The sequence below is a fragment of the Vombatus ursinus genome, unplaced genomic scaffold (genome assembly GCF_900497805.2).
Source record: "Vombatus ursinus unplaced genomic scaffold, bare-nosed wombat genome assembly UNPS02014172.1, whole genome shotgun sequence".
Classification (NCBI taxonomy): Eukaryota; Metazoa; Chordata; class Mammalia; order Diprotodontia; family Vombatidae; genus Vombatus; species Vombatus ursinus.
The window spans coordinates 2,504,247-2,517,896 of NW_020953950.1; the positions used below are offsets into that span (position 1 = coordinate 2,504,247).

General features: G+C 35.1%; 1 protein-coding gene across 2 annotated transcripts in view; it reads right to left on the reverse strand.

The window, feature by feature from the left end:
• The window catches only part of PRDM2 (PR/SET domain 2), a 195,575-nt gene that overhangs the window by 132,632 nt on the left and 49,293 nt on the right, over positions 1 to 13,650 (reverse strand). For both annotated transcript variants that reach the window (XM_027859786.1, XM_027859787.1), the window contains exon 5: positions 6,132 to 6,284. In XM_027859786.1, the coding sequence (XP_027715587.1) occupies positions 6,132 to 6,284 (153 nt within the window). The remainder of the gene's footprint in view (positions 1 to 6,131; positions 6,285 to 13,650) is intronic.

The following is a 13,650-nucleotide window of genomic DNA, read 5'->3' on the forward strand; positions in this document are numbered from 1 at the left end:
TGGTGGTTCTTTTAAGTGTTGTAAATATCACGTTTATAACTTAAAATATTTTGAAGTAGCGCAAATACTTATCAGCACACATAGATAACATGGCTTATAACTTATTATAAAATATACATGTGGCAAGGATAGAATGGCATTAAGAGGCAGTGAAATGTTCTAAGCATTCCATAACAAGCATCTACGATCCTATGATCCTCTTCCAATGAAAAGGTTTGCTTTTGCTGTTTTCTTTTTTTAATGCATGAAATAAATGCGCTTTCTGGTTAGCAGCAAAGATCAAAACTCCTAAGAAATTTATAGACAGGCAGAGTAGGTGATCCCCTGTCACAAGGCACATCCATGTGTACGGCAGATTCTAACAATTCCCTACAGCTCCCCCTGTTGTGACTCCTTAGACCTTCTACTTTTCTCACATCTTCTTCCAAAGGTACATCAACTAGCAGATGCTACTCTTAACAATCAAGGAAGCCCATCCTGCCAAAGGAAAATGAGCCCCTATGGGACGAAAACCACCAGACTTAACTAGTCCTCATCCCACATTTTCAACTGATTTGACTAGGTAACTTTCGTACGGAGCATAGCTGTGACTTTGGAAGATAATGTAAGTAAAGGAGTGATATTCTCTTTATGACTAATACTGCTAAACAAAGAAATGTCTATATTTCATGGCCCCAGAAAGCTCAGAGGCTTAGAGGAGTATTTCCCTATACATTGAAAATTATTATGCTACTTGGGTTTTTTGGCAGGCATTTTGATACTGCTTTAAAATTGTGCTATAACTTCCTCTCTCCAGGTAGGAAAAGGTTAGTTTCATCATGAGGCCTCACTGACCTGGATTCTGATGGAGTCACGTAGCACTGCTCTCTTGGTTTAAGTTACAGGTACTGCAGCAACTCAGAGGCTTCAGCTGTATCTCTGAATGTATTCCTCGTTTCTTAAGTCATAATAATATTCCATTACATTCAGATGCCACAATTTGTTCAGCTATATCCCAACTGAGGGACATTTGCTTTATTTCAAGTTTTTGCTGCCACAGAGTGCTACTAAGAATATTCTGTTATATACTAATCAATCAACAAGCATTTACCAAGCATGTAGTGCATTCCTGGCACTAGGGATTCAAAGATAAAAAATGAAATAATCCCTATTCTCAAGAAGCTTATATTGTCAAGGGAAACAGCACATATCTCTGTAATTTTATAGAGATAGGACCTGTGATTTTATTGGTATATGGGTTAGGAAGCTCCTTCTCCCAATGCAGATAGGTCATCACTTCTACAACTTACATTCTTGAGCCCTAAGAATTTAAATGCCTTGCCCAGAGTCACACAGTCAATCTCTGTTAGAGAGTGGAACTTGAACCCAGCCAAGTCTTGCTGGTTTCAAAACCCATTCCCTATTATGTCATATTGTCTTCTCCGCATATACAAAATATTCAGAATGTAATGTATGTTTATAATAAAGAAAATAAATTCAAAATTATTATTATTAATAACAATAATAATAAAGTAGTAAGGGAGGGCACTAGCAATTGTGAGAATCAAAAAAAAACTTTCACATAAAAGGAGGCACTTAAGCTGAGTCTTGAAAAAAGTGAGAAGTTCTATGAAGCAGAGTTGAAGAGGGAGTAGAAATACAGAGGCATGGCAGGGGGGGAACAGAGTTCATAGTTTGTCCTATCAAGTCCTATCAAATTCACCAGTTTGAGATTGTTGCAATAATCTAGGTCGTGAGAGTGTGTGAATTAAAGGTGTAGCTATGTGAGTAAAGAGAAGGGGGGAGGCAGGTTTCAAATGAGTAAGGTTGTAGAAACAGCACCGTTTGGCAACTGATTGAATATGTGAAATGAGGAATCATTTCAAACAAGAGAAACTTAGAAGAACGGTCAGTGCCTTCGACAGAAATAGGGAAGTTCAGGAGAGGCATGAATTGGTGGGCAGAAAGATACTGAGTTCCATACTACATGGAACCTCTCTCTGTCACTGACCTCTCTGGGTACATGTCTGTTACTTTGCTTTTTGATCCAGTCCAGTTAAGAATCTGAGACAAAAAATAACTTGTCTTTTCCCACTACAAAAAGAATAATGCTTATTGTGAGACCTGCAGAATTGCCCTGAACAAGTGTGACACTGAGCAAGTTACGGAGCCTCCTGATCCTTCAGTTTCCTCATGTGTATGGGGGTTAGGGGTTGGGGTATGGGGGGACGAGAGGTATGTGAACTAGATTGGTCTATGAGGTCTCTCTGATCCTTCTATTAGAATGGCTTTTGGATTCAACACAATATTAAGTGTCACTATTATAAAATGTTTATTAAGCTTCAGTAAAAACTTCTATATAATAGTCTTTCCTTGACTAATGATAATTCTTATATCTAATCAACAAAAAATCAGAGTTGTATATTCACAAGTTTATAGAGAAAAAGTAAAATTGAAATTAAGACCTGAGTTCCCATCTCCCTTCTGACATATTCTAGCTGTGTAAGCTTGAGCAAGTCAATTACTACACCCTCAATACCCCCAGACAACCCTCTATGATTAGATAAGTTACAGGGCAGTTGCCTATTTGCATTGGTAAATAAAACTTTCTCACCAAAAGTTCCCCTCTCTCATGAAATCATAGGTTCAGACCAATAATTTTTTTTCTTTCCTCATGAAAAATCCTTTATTTGAGGCAAAAAGAGTGAGAAAGGCAAAGGCAGCTTGGAAACTGCATTGAATGTGGGCCAGAAGGACTGAGACCTAAGCCCAGCTCTGCTACTCTACTATGCTGGTGACCTTGGATCAAGTCATCTCTCCACCATGGGACCTCAGTTTTCTCATTTGTGAGAGGAAGTGATTGGATTTAAGTGATTACAATGGTCCCTTCTAGAGGCAAACTGATTATTCTACAGAATAATTCAGAAAAACATTTTGATATTTGTTTATCACATGAATGAAAGAGGGTAAAGACAATGTAAGCAGACCAACATTAGAAGGCTATTTTAATACTCCAGCAAGGGGCATTAAGGGCCTGAGCTAAAGTAGCAGCCATTTGAATAGAGAGGTAACGAACGAAAAAGATGTTATATAGATAGGGTCAGCAAGATTTGGTAATATAGAAGTAAGAAACACTAAAAGCTGGTTATTTGAAAAGACCAACAAAATGTATAAATCTTAGCCAACTCGACTAAGAAAGAGGAGGAACAATGAACAAGGGGAAATCATAAGAGAGGAAATTAAAATTATCAAAATCAACTATGCAACTAGTTATATGCCAACAAAATAGAGAATTCAAAAAAAAGAATACTGTCTACAAAAATATTAAATACCCAAATTAACAGATCAAATAGAAAATAAAACTGAACTAGGCGTAAATGAACCACTAAGGGAAAAAAAAACCTGATATTTACAGAAGAATACTATAAACTTTAATACCTATACTACAGACATTCTTTTTTTTATTTTATTTTTTAGTTCCAGATTCTCTCCCTGCCCACACCCACTGAAGGCAAGAAACACAAAACTCATTACAATTATGAAGTCATGCAAAAGAAAACATTATTCTCAAAAATTGAGAAAGAAAGCAATCTACAAAACTCACAAAGGAAATTATAGCCCTAAGGAAAATGTAGAATATGGAAATGAATATTGATACAAAAACTTTTTAAAAATCTTATCCAAAAATGATTATAAAAATTTATTCCAAAAAATCATTCATTATGATCAGGGTAGATTTATACCAGGGAATCAAGAGTGGCTCAATGTTACAAAAACAATTATAATAATAACAGCAAAAACAATGAAAACTGCATAATTATATCAGTAACTCATTTATGGTTTTAAAAAAAACCTACAAAATACAGGTGCAAGAGGATTTTTTTTTAACATGTGAAAAGGGATCTAAGACCAAAGGCAATGAAAAAAAAATGCTAGAATCTTTCCCAAAGAAATCAGAATTAAAGGAAGATTCCTTTTTTTCATGCTGTTATTTGACTTATTTCTAGAACCGCAAGCAATAAGACAATATTACTGTAATAAGACAAGAGAAGTAAATTAAATGCATAAAGAGAGGCAAAGAGGAGATAATTCTTATTTGATGAGAATATGAAGATTTACTTGGAAAAGTCCAAGGGAATCAGCAAAGAAACTAATTAAGATAATTAACAGATTCAGCAAAATTACAGGCTACAAAATCGTCAAAACTCAACAGAAATTCTATATAGTAGCTAGGTGGCTCAATGGATAGAGCATCAAACTTGGAATCAGGAAGTCTTGGGCTCAAATCCAGACACATTCTAACTATGATCCTGAGCAAGCCACACAACTTCTCTGTGCCTCTCAATGCTCTCCTCTGTAAAATGAAGATAATAAAAGCACCTACTTCCCAGGGTTGTTGTGAAGACAAAAATGAGATCATTTTTGTGAAGCACTTTGCAAACCTTAAAGCTATCTATATAAATGGTAGCCATATAGCAATAACAAAACCCAAGAGACCATAAAAGAGAGGCTTTATTCAAAATAACTATAAAATATTAGAGTCCATTAACCAAAGCTCACTCAACACCTGTGCAAAGAACAGTTTAAATAACTGAAAGGATAGTCAATATTCATGGCTGGGCCATTCCAATAGAACAAAAAATTATGACAATAATGCCTAAATTTATTTACAGAATGAGTGTTATAACAATCAAAATACCAAGGGGATACACTTTTCAAAGCTAGACATATAAATAACAAAATATATTTGGAAGAAAGAAGGTATACAGTATCAAGGTAAATGATGAAAACCAAAAGAGATGATTACAAAAGATAAAGTAGATAATTTTAATTATATGAAATTGAAAAGCTTTTGTATGAATAAATACAACTAGGGCACCAAGGAAAGTCATTGATTGGGGGGGAAACTATGTGTAAAATATTTCTGACAGGGATCTAACAAGCAAGAAATATAGACAACTAACAGAAACATATACAACTAAAATCTATACCCTAATAGTAACTGGGCAAAAGATATGAACAAAAAGTTCTCAAAAGAATTGCAAACCACCACATGAAAGAATACCTTAATAGACTACTAGGAGAAATGTAAATCAAAACAACCCTGAGGTTTCATCTCACACCCAGAAAATTGGCAAAGATGGAATAGTAAATGCTGGAGGAGCTGTGAAAAGACCAATATACTAATGCACTGCTTGTAGAGAAATGACTTGGTCTTACGATTCTGGAAGTCAATTTGAAATTATGCAAAAAAAAAAAGTGACTAAAATGTTTGTATTATTTGACCCAGAATTTCTACTGCCCAAGCACATATCCCACAAGAGGTCAGTGAAAAAAAGAAAGAACCCAAATACACCAAAATAATTTATAAGTATTACGACACTTTTCCCAGTAGCAACAAACTAAAAGCAAAGTAGATATGCACCGGCTGAACAAAATGTGGTGCACGCATGTAAATGGAATATTACTATGATAAAAGAAACAATGACTATGATGAATATGGAGAAACATGAAAAGACTTACATGAATTAAGGCAAAGTTAGGTTAAAAGAATCAGGAAAACATACATAATGGCTACAGCAACGGGAAAAAAATCAAAACTGAATATGGTGAAATTACAATCAACAAGCTTGAACACAGGGAAGAGATAGGAAAAAGTACTTCTACCTCTTTGCAAAGATGGGGAACTACAGTTGTGGAAAATTGTGTATAACATCAGACTTTTCAATATGCTCACTGGTTTTGCATAACTTTTTTTGGCCTTTTAAAAAAATTATTATAAATGGTGGCCTTCAAGGCAGGGGGGAGGGGGAGAGAGAAGAGGGAGGAACATAAGTAATGTAAAAACCGAAAACAGGGACCTGTGGTTTCACTGGTACAGGGAGATAGAGAAGGAAAGAAAGAAGGAAGTTCTACCAATGGAGACACCAATACAGTTCCAAGTTGGCAATTTCTCTGCAATTTTATAGTCTTAGAGTGTTGCCAGCTTAAGTGACTTTCCCACAGGAACACAGCCAGTACATGTTAGAGGTAAAACAAATGGTATTCATCTTTTGCTTATCAAAAACAAAAGAGAGTAATAAATATTTTATACACACATATGCATATATATACAGAATTTTCATTATAAAAATGGCAAACTCAAATGATACCTTCAAAGTTTTATAGTAAATGGTCCTGTTGATTTCCAGTGGAAAAAGATTTTGTTCCTTTCCTGATCTGGCCCAGTTCACATACCGAAGCCAATTCCCCTTCTTCGGATCAGTGGCATCAACACACATCCATCCCAAGTTCGGATAATATACCTTAAAAAAAAATTATTAATATTGTTGGTGCTGTTGCTATTGTTATTACATACGAAGCATTTCATAACTTACACACATAATTCTTTATGGTACATAGAGCACTTCATTCACAATCCTGTGAGGCAGGTAATATAAATGACCACCCAAGTCAACAGGAGTTGCCTCTGTCATCTAGAACAGTGGTTTCTAATGTGGTGACCAACATAGTTATTTCAAAGTGTGTCTAAGTCCAGGTGCACAATAAGCCCTGTTATTTTGAGTTTTACTTACCTCCAACAAAATGGGCAATATGATGGAGATTACATATATATAAAACAAGCTTATTACTATTTCTCAAAAGGACCTAAACCCCATGACTGATAGAGATTATTTTTTTCCGCATAAATGATTTAAAGTCATATTTTCTCAATTAATAGATGCTGAGAATACAAATACTATCATATGAGTTTCTGAAATATCAAAATTTCATTGAAGGAACAAAAAATATAGAATCAAAGAAAATAATGGGAAAATAAAGGAAAAGGGAATAGCACTTCCAGACTGCAAACAATAGTATAAAGAAGCAGTCATGAAAATAATTTAATATTAAAAAAAATGCATCAATAGAATGGCCGTGACAAAGAGAGAATCAGAAATAATGGAACTCAATATCCCAATGTTTGATAAACCTGAAAACATAGGAAAAAATTCCCTATTTGATGAGAACTGCTGGAAAAACTGGAAAGCAGTCTAGCAGAAATCAGGCTTAGAAGCCTACTCTACAAATATTAAATAATAAATTCAAACTGATAAGCAACCTGAACTTTAAAGTTCATACCATTAAGAATCATAAGAGAAGCAGATCATATACCTTTCATAACTTTGCAGAAATGTACCCTTAAATAAATAAGAGATAGAACCAATTTCAAAAAATAAAATAGATAATTTTATAATATGAAATAAAAACACTTCAATAAAAGCCAGTGCATCTAGTTAAGAAGCAGTAAAATGGGCAAGACTAGCAGCCATATTTAATACCACAAGTCATTCTTCAATAGATAAGTGAGCAGAGGATATAACCAAATTTCTTCAAAAAAAGAACTGTGAACTATTAATAACCATATGAAAGAATGATCCAAATCACAAATATTAAGAAAAATGCAAACCAAAACAATCCAGAGGTTTCACCTCATCCAGCAAATAGACAAAGATTACAACAGATGGAAAAGTCAGTGTTGGGAGAGGGACAGAAAAAGGGTTATGGAGATAAGACTAATGCATTGTTGACAGATATGAATTAGTACAATCATTTTGGAAAGCAATTTGGAATTATGTGAAAGCGACTAAAATGCCCAGAGATTCCACTTCTAGGCATATACCACACGGAGGCCATTGAAAAGTTCCCATACATACCAAATTTTTACAGAAGCATGATATGTGGCTACAAAGAACTGACAAAGTAGATGCCAATTGACTGGGTAATAGCTAGACATATTGTGCACTGGAATATACTGGAATATCACTGTGCTATATGAAACAATGAAAATTATGAATTATGAATCTGAATATAGAGAAGCATGACAAGACTTATGTAATCTGCTACAGTAAAGTAGATAAACCAAAGAAGAGCTCTGAGAAGACACATTCCTCATTTTCCCTGCAGAGCTGGGTATTTCCATGGATGTGAAACCTTTCGAATATAATCAGATTTTTTCGATGTATTGATCAGTGACTGCTTTTCATCTCTTTTTCCCCTTTTTCTTTAAAACAATTCTTGGTTATATTACGGATATCTCTTTAGTAGGGGTAACAGAGAGGGATAAGGGGGAAATTTGGGCAATGTAAAAACATATCAATTAAAATTTTTAAAGGAGAGTTTCTTATATTCAAAAATGTTGGGGATCACTTGTCTTAGACATATTTTCTTAGTTACATTATCTTACAGGTAGGCACTTTCTATCTTCTGAACTAAGCTGTAAAATCCTTGGGAGCCAAATTCTTTATAGAGTGCTCATACAAGTCCTTCTATAAGCATTTCTTAAGTGCGCTTTTTTTTTTTGCTTTTTGGTGAGGCAATAGGGATTTGCCCAGGTTCACACAGCTAGTAAGTGTCAAGTGGCTGAGGCCAGATTTGAACTCACATCCTACTCCAAGGCCAGAGCTCTATCCACTGTGCCACCTTAAGTGCTTACTTAAGTGCTTACTTTTGCCTGACACTATTCGAGGCACTGGCAATACAAAGAAAGGGAAAAACAACCCCTGCTTTCAACATGTAAATAATTACATATATAAAAGATACATACAGAGCAGATGGAAGGTGAACTCAAAGGGGAAGGCACTAGAAGCTGGGGGATCAGCAAACAAGTATCTACTAATTGATTCGTTGATAAATTTAACAACAGGACATTAGAAATGGCCACGTGGCTTCCTGTTCTCAATTATAGGAAGCAATATAGACAATTTCAGAGTATCCTCTCTTTGCCTTACTAGTTAAGAAAATCCAAAGATACCAAAAGCTAATACACAGACTAAATACGCAGGGTTTTTTTCTCCCTCATTTCTCAGCCTATTTAATTCTTAAATTCTGATGGTAAGCACAGACAAACAAATGTGTCTTCGACTCATCATTTTCATTATCTAAGAAAAACTCCAATTCATATTGTGTTGACAGATCCGAGTGGGAGATTTCTCCTTAACTGCGAGAGAATAATGTGTTACACGCAGCACCCGTGACCTACAATGATTCTTTAAAAAAAAAAAAAATGAGGGGGGGAAGAAGGAGAGAAAATAAAGAGCTTTTTCTGCGAGCTGAAGACATTATACTTTCAGTTTGAAAAGCAAAAGAGAAGCAGATACAGGTATATAAATATCAATATGGCAGAGATAATTCTAAAAAATCTTGCAGATATTTTGTAAATTAAATATTTTTAATATCTTGGGTTAATTTGCTATTTACAGGAATCCTTCTGCACAGCTGTATTTTTAATGATGTCATGAGTTACCATGTCCAAAGAATTCATTCAAATAAGCCAGCATGCTAGATGAGCCTGAGATCTGAATATAAAAAGTCCAATAAAGAAAAAAAATTACACTGCTGAGTATCAAAATATAATTCTAACTGTTCTTATAATGAGTTTGTTAAAAGCAAGGTACAGCTTTAATTGCAGAATTTGCCTAGTGTCCCTTTTTTCCACATCTCTAAATATGCCACCTATATATAAGAGGAAAAGAATACAAGTAAAATATCAATTTTTACATAAAAAGAAATCTCAAGCTGAGAGACTTAATTGAATTGAGGCAGTGTAGTATTATGGAAAGAGTACTGGGGGCAGCCAGGTGGCGCAGTGCATAGAGCACTGGCCCTGGAGTCAGGAGGACCTGAGTTCAAATCCAGCCTCAGACACATGATACTCACTAGCTATGTGACCCTGGGCAAGTCACTTAACCCCAATTGCCTCACACACACACACACACACAAAAGTATTGAACTAAGAGACAAGAGAGACCTAGATTTGAACTCTACTTCTTATTTACAAGCGCTAGGAACATGGACAAGTCCCTTAACATTTCTCAGCATTAGTTATCTACAAATGTTGTTTCTGTGGAAGACAGCAATGGAGTCAGGGACACATGCTGCTCAATACCACTGTGACGCTGGGCAATTCACTTCATCTTTTCCAATCTGGATTCTCCTCACTACAGAATGAGATTGGATGACCTCTGGCATCTTTCTTTTCCCCTCAACTTAAATATGAAATCTTTTATATCCCACATTCTCTCACATGATGCTCCCCAATGCCATCCTTACGTCACAGGATCAGCCACCAATCATCAACAAGCATTTATGCCCATGATAGGACATTAAGCACAATTCAAGATGATAGGACTCACTACAGATATTGAAGTAGCCCAGTATTTACCTTCACGAAGCTTGCAACCTACTGGCAAGATAGAACATGTACATAGTTAAATGTAAGATGTAGACAAAATGAATACAAATTACTGGGGAAGAGGGAAAGCAGGGAGTATGGAAGAATTATTAGAGCAATCAGGAAAAGCTCCTTGAAGATGGTGACAATACCACTGGGTCTTGAAAGAACTAGAAGTTCCAAAAGGCCAAGGTGTACAGGAAGAGTATTACAGGAGATGGAATGCCATGCACAGGAAACAGCAAGTTGACCCGCTGGCCAGAGAACAGACTGTGTGAGAGTAAATAACATACAATCAACAAAAAAAGGCAGGAGAGAGCCAGACTATAAAGAGCGACAAAAGCCAGATAGATACACAATTTGTTGCTCAAAAAACTTTTTTTTTGCTAAGATCTTTAATATTTGGGTCACATATCCATTTGGAATTTATTATGGAATATGACATAGAATGTTGGCCTAAACCTAATTTCTGCCAAACTTTTCCAGCTTTCCCAGGTGTGCTCATAAAATAAGTCATTTATGTTTTCAGGTTTAATGAACAATGGATTATTGACGGGCAGGAAATAGGTACTTCCTACTTGACAGTAGGAAATGCACTTTGCTTTTAAAACCAAACAAGGTTGTTCGTATTTTATCCTAGCAAAAATAAGGAGCTAGTGACACGTCTTGAACAGGGAAGCAATACAGTCAAACCTGTGCTTTAAGAAAATCCATTTAGCAGCTAGGTAAGAGAACAGAATGAAGAGAGACTAGAAACAAGGAGCTTCACTCTCAAATTACTTTGAATTTAACTACTTTGTATATATTTGCATTTGTATTTATTTACTTAATACTTATATCTCCCTCATTAGAATGCAAGTTCCTAGTATGTACATAAGAATTGTTTCATTCTTTATACGTGCATCTCCAGCGCCTGCAATTATTAAAGTATGTAGATTTGGGAGTCTTCTACATATAGATGATAGGTGAATCCCACATAGAATTAGAGTGTAGACTAAAAGTCCAGGCAACTAGGTTATGGAGTGGATAAAGTACCGGACTTAGCGTTTGGAAGATCTGAGTCCAAATCTTGCCTCAGATATTTAGTACGTAACCCTGAGCAAGTCACTTAACTTCTCCTTGCCTCAATTTCTTCATCTGTAATACCAAAGGGTTGGACTTGATGTCCTCTAAGGTCTCTTCCAGTTTTAAGTCTATGATCCAGTGTTTCCCATTTGGGGGTTCACAACAATAGCCCAAGTGGTTTGAGCTAAAAATTCTATAAAGATCCCTTAAGCAGTAAATGACTGCCTAATTATTTTACAAATATATTTTTCTTGTGACAAGTATGTACATGTTGAAACATTATAGCAGCTAAATAAAACCATTATGATCACTTGTAAAACAATTCTGGTGTTCATGCAATGATTACATTAAACACAGACCACTTCTGACTAAGCACAATGTATTTTTGCAGTTTCTCCTGTCATCAAATTGTTTCCAAACCATCCTAAGGCTTCAGTATTCTAGTGGCAAACCCAGCAGATGGCCAGACACATGAATATGCCCTCATTTTCATTCTGTATACTGCACCAGAGTAATTCCCTCATTCTCATTACCCCATAATCATATCTCATCCCGTGTGTAATCATATAATCAAGATGTTTCAAAACATCTGCATTTTTGCAGCCCAAATATCAGGTTGCTGAAAACCATGACCACTGGGTATTCATATTATAAGCCATCTAGAAATCATCACAGACCCTTACAAATGTTCTGCAAAAACAAACCTTCTTCTTGAAGTATTAAGGTTGTTTTCCAATTTAAACTTATCCTCCATTTATGTTACTATTCTTCTATCTGGCAGATTTTGAAACTCATTGGCAAATTTTCAAATGATTGGCAAAACTGGTCAGTCATTCAGTGGGCTCTCTGTCAGAGTGTTACTGGGTATGCCACTGGTAGAAAAGAACAAAAGTCTGAAGAGATTCTTTCCCTACAAAAGTTAGTTTATATGTAAATACTGTTAAAAGTGAAGCAGTATATGAAATAGAACTTCAAGCATATTTATCATTTAATACAGTGTTTGTCACTAGCCAATAGAAAAATAAATATTTTATATCATGAATAGTTATTCTTTTTCATGAATTTGTTAAGTGGTTAAAAAATAAATCAATTTCCATTGCCCAGCAAAAGAAATTGTAAAATTCTAACATTTCCCAACACATATTTCTGTGAACAAGCATTTTTACTTTGTCCTTGTGTCAAATCAAAATGTAGAAATATATTTTACGTGAAACTAGATTTCAATCTGTATTTATCTGGTGTGGAGCCAAATATTGCAAACTTTTGACCAAAAAAAAGTTCCAATACTGAATTAGGTTTATATGTGGTTATAGTGTGTTAAACATCTTTCAAATTACAACTTATTTATTCAAAAGTTCCCAAAATGAGCAATACCACCTTCCGGTGAGCACTGGAACAATCCAGGGGGTGGAAATAGCCTCAGGTACAACTGGAGGGGGCACTGAATAAAAATAAGGGGGCAGTGAAAGCATAAGGAAAGAAGAAAAGAAAATTTTAAAAAACTGTACACGTCTCATCTGTTGTGTAACAGAGTTAAAATTGTAGTGATTACATCATTTTCCAAATGAACACACAAAATGCAAGTTGCAACTAATCAGTGGTCAAAACCATTGACAGGTCTTAACAGGTCTTAACAGGTCTTAACAAGCAAGTGTTGGCAGATGAGCAAGTTGCACATTGTCAGGAAGTCCAACATGCATCAGCAGGAATATGTGCATGTAATGATTTGTTCACAACATGATACTAGACATTTACATGACGCAATATTGCATCATCAAAATTTCAATGCAGAAAAAACCACAAATTTACAAGAAATTATTATATATAAGATGCATTATTTTAAAAAATTTATATTTTTTGAAATGATGCAAATTTTTTAAAAGGGTTAAAGATTTTCAGGGGGTACACTGAGTAATTTTTTTTAAAAGGGGGCAGTAAGCCAAATAAGTTTGGGAACCTCTGATTTAAAATGTTATTTCTAGCTAACAATGAATTTTGAGATTGTCTTGGATGCAGGAAACACTTAAAAATTTTGTTGAATTTAATTGAAGGTTTTTTTTCAGAATTATCTCCCCATCCCTTACCAGCATTTTCAATAATTCAGTTGTCCACTGGCATGCAATTTTAACATTACAAAATTTGGTTCTTTCTGTACTAGAGACTTCTTTGCTAATAAAAGTGCCATTTCTACTTCTACAGTTCTCTCAAACTCTAATTACTCCTTTAAAAGTAATAATTCCCATTACTAAGGACACAGATATGAACACAGGGAAAAAAAAATAATTGAACTGTTGTTACAAAATGAATAAAAGGTTTCCTACATATCAGGTAGATTCCATATAGAAAATGTATGGAAAACTTGAGCCAGAGTCACACAGGATATGAAAAGGGCA